This window comes from Vigna radiata, unplaced genomic scaffold (assembly GCF_000741045.1).
Source record: "Vigna radiata var. radiata cultivar VC1973A unplaced genomic scaffold, Vradiata_ver6 scaffold_1984, whole genome shotgun sequence".
NCBI lineage: Eukaryota > Viridiplantae > Streptophyta > Magnoliopsida > Fabales > Fabaceae > Vigna > Vigna radiata.
Genome location: NW_014542487.1, coordinates 1 through 1,443, shown reverse-complemented (window position 1 = coordinate 1,443; position 1,443 = coordinate 1). Strand labels below are relative to the sequence as shown.

Below are 1,443 nucleotides of genomic sequence, written 5' to 3'. Positions count from 1 at the left end.
AATGGTTGGAGCTTCATGTTTGGCAAAACATAGGTTTGTATTAATCAAGAAATGGCATAGGATTCGTTTATTTAACTTAGAAAATCACGATGACATAGTATTTGTTTGTTCTAAATTTAAGTAAAAATAATATTTTATTTAGGGTAAAATTAACTTTTAATAACTTTTAAAATTGTTAAAAAGTAATTTAGAGATAAAAAGCAGATAAATTAAAAGGGACGAACAGTTAAAAAAAGTCAAAATAAACAGGAAAGGAAGGTTGTTCAAGATAATTGAATGTAAGGACGATAAAATAGGTCAATTCGATTCGTTTAAGTCTAATGAGACATCCACCCATAAAAAAGACTAGATCGGATTAGTCTATCATCAAATCTAATATAGATGAAAATCTACATTTAAAAAACAAAGGCTGAAAAAAACTGTCAAAGTTGTAAGGATTCTAGGATGTCAAACTCTATTAATGAAGCCAAGTTGCACAAAGTCACCATGTTTTTTTTATGAACAATGATATTTTGATAATTTTTTTTAACAACTCTTTTACAATAAAACATTATCATCACATTTTATTGATTTGTTTGAATTTATATTTAAAAAATATTTAAAACGGATCAATAGTAAAGTTTCATTGTCAAAAAATTATAAAATTATTAAACATACATTTTCCTTAAGTTAAACTACATTTTACACGGAAACATTACCGTAGACTTTGTCTATTTATATGTTTGAGAGTGAATGTTGCAACGTTGAGAGTTAGTTGACTGGTTTGAGAATGGTTTTAGAGTGGTCAAGAAAAGGGACAAAGAACATGGACTTAACCCTCTTTTTACTTCTACTCTTTTTACTATTGCCTGCTATCTCTTCTTCCATATATGTTGGGAACAATATCTTGTTCAATCATCGCAAGATATTCCCCAAACAACAAGAACTTACTTCCTACGCTGTGATCTTTGATGCCGGTAGCACTGGTAGCCGTGTGCATGTTTTTCATTTCGACCAGAACTTAGATCTTCTTCACATAGGCAACGAGATTGAGTTTTATGATAAGGTGAAAATTAAGCTTCATAAGTATTAGCTTATAGGTATATATATATTTACATGTTCATGTGAATCATGGGTTTCTCTTCATTACTGCTTGGCATGTTTGTGGTGTAGGTGACACCTGGTTTGAGTGCATATGCGGATCATCCTGAAAATGCAGCAAAATCTCTGCTTCCACTTTTGGAGGAAGCTGAAAGTGTTGTCCCTGAGAACCTCTACCCCACCACACCTGTTAAACTTGGTGTTCGTCTTATGCCTCTCTATATTTCTCACTCATTCCTCATAATTTGATAGTATTGAACATTTGGAAAATGAGTAGTGTATTTTGAGTAACCTTTTATGGTATATATGCAGGCGACTGCAGGTCTAAGGCTTTTGGATGGGGATGCTTCTGAAAGGATATTG

At 32.0% G+C, this 1,443-nt stretch overlaps 1 protein-coding gene across 1 annotated transcript; it reads left to right on the top strand.

The window, feature by feature from the left end:
• Positions 1-769: 769 nt before the first annotated feature.
• Positions 770-1,440, top strand: LOC106780132 (nucleoside-triphosphatase-like; the record flags this gene model as incomplete). The annotated part of the gene is made up of 3 exons (XM_014668386.1): positions 770-1,045; positions 1,153-1,281; positions 1,393-1,440. Coding segments are annotated over exons 1-3 (453 nt in total), but the record flags the coding sequence as incomplete, so codon positions are not given.
• Positions 1,441-1,443: the final 3 nt, after the last annotated feature.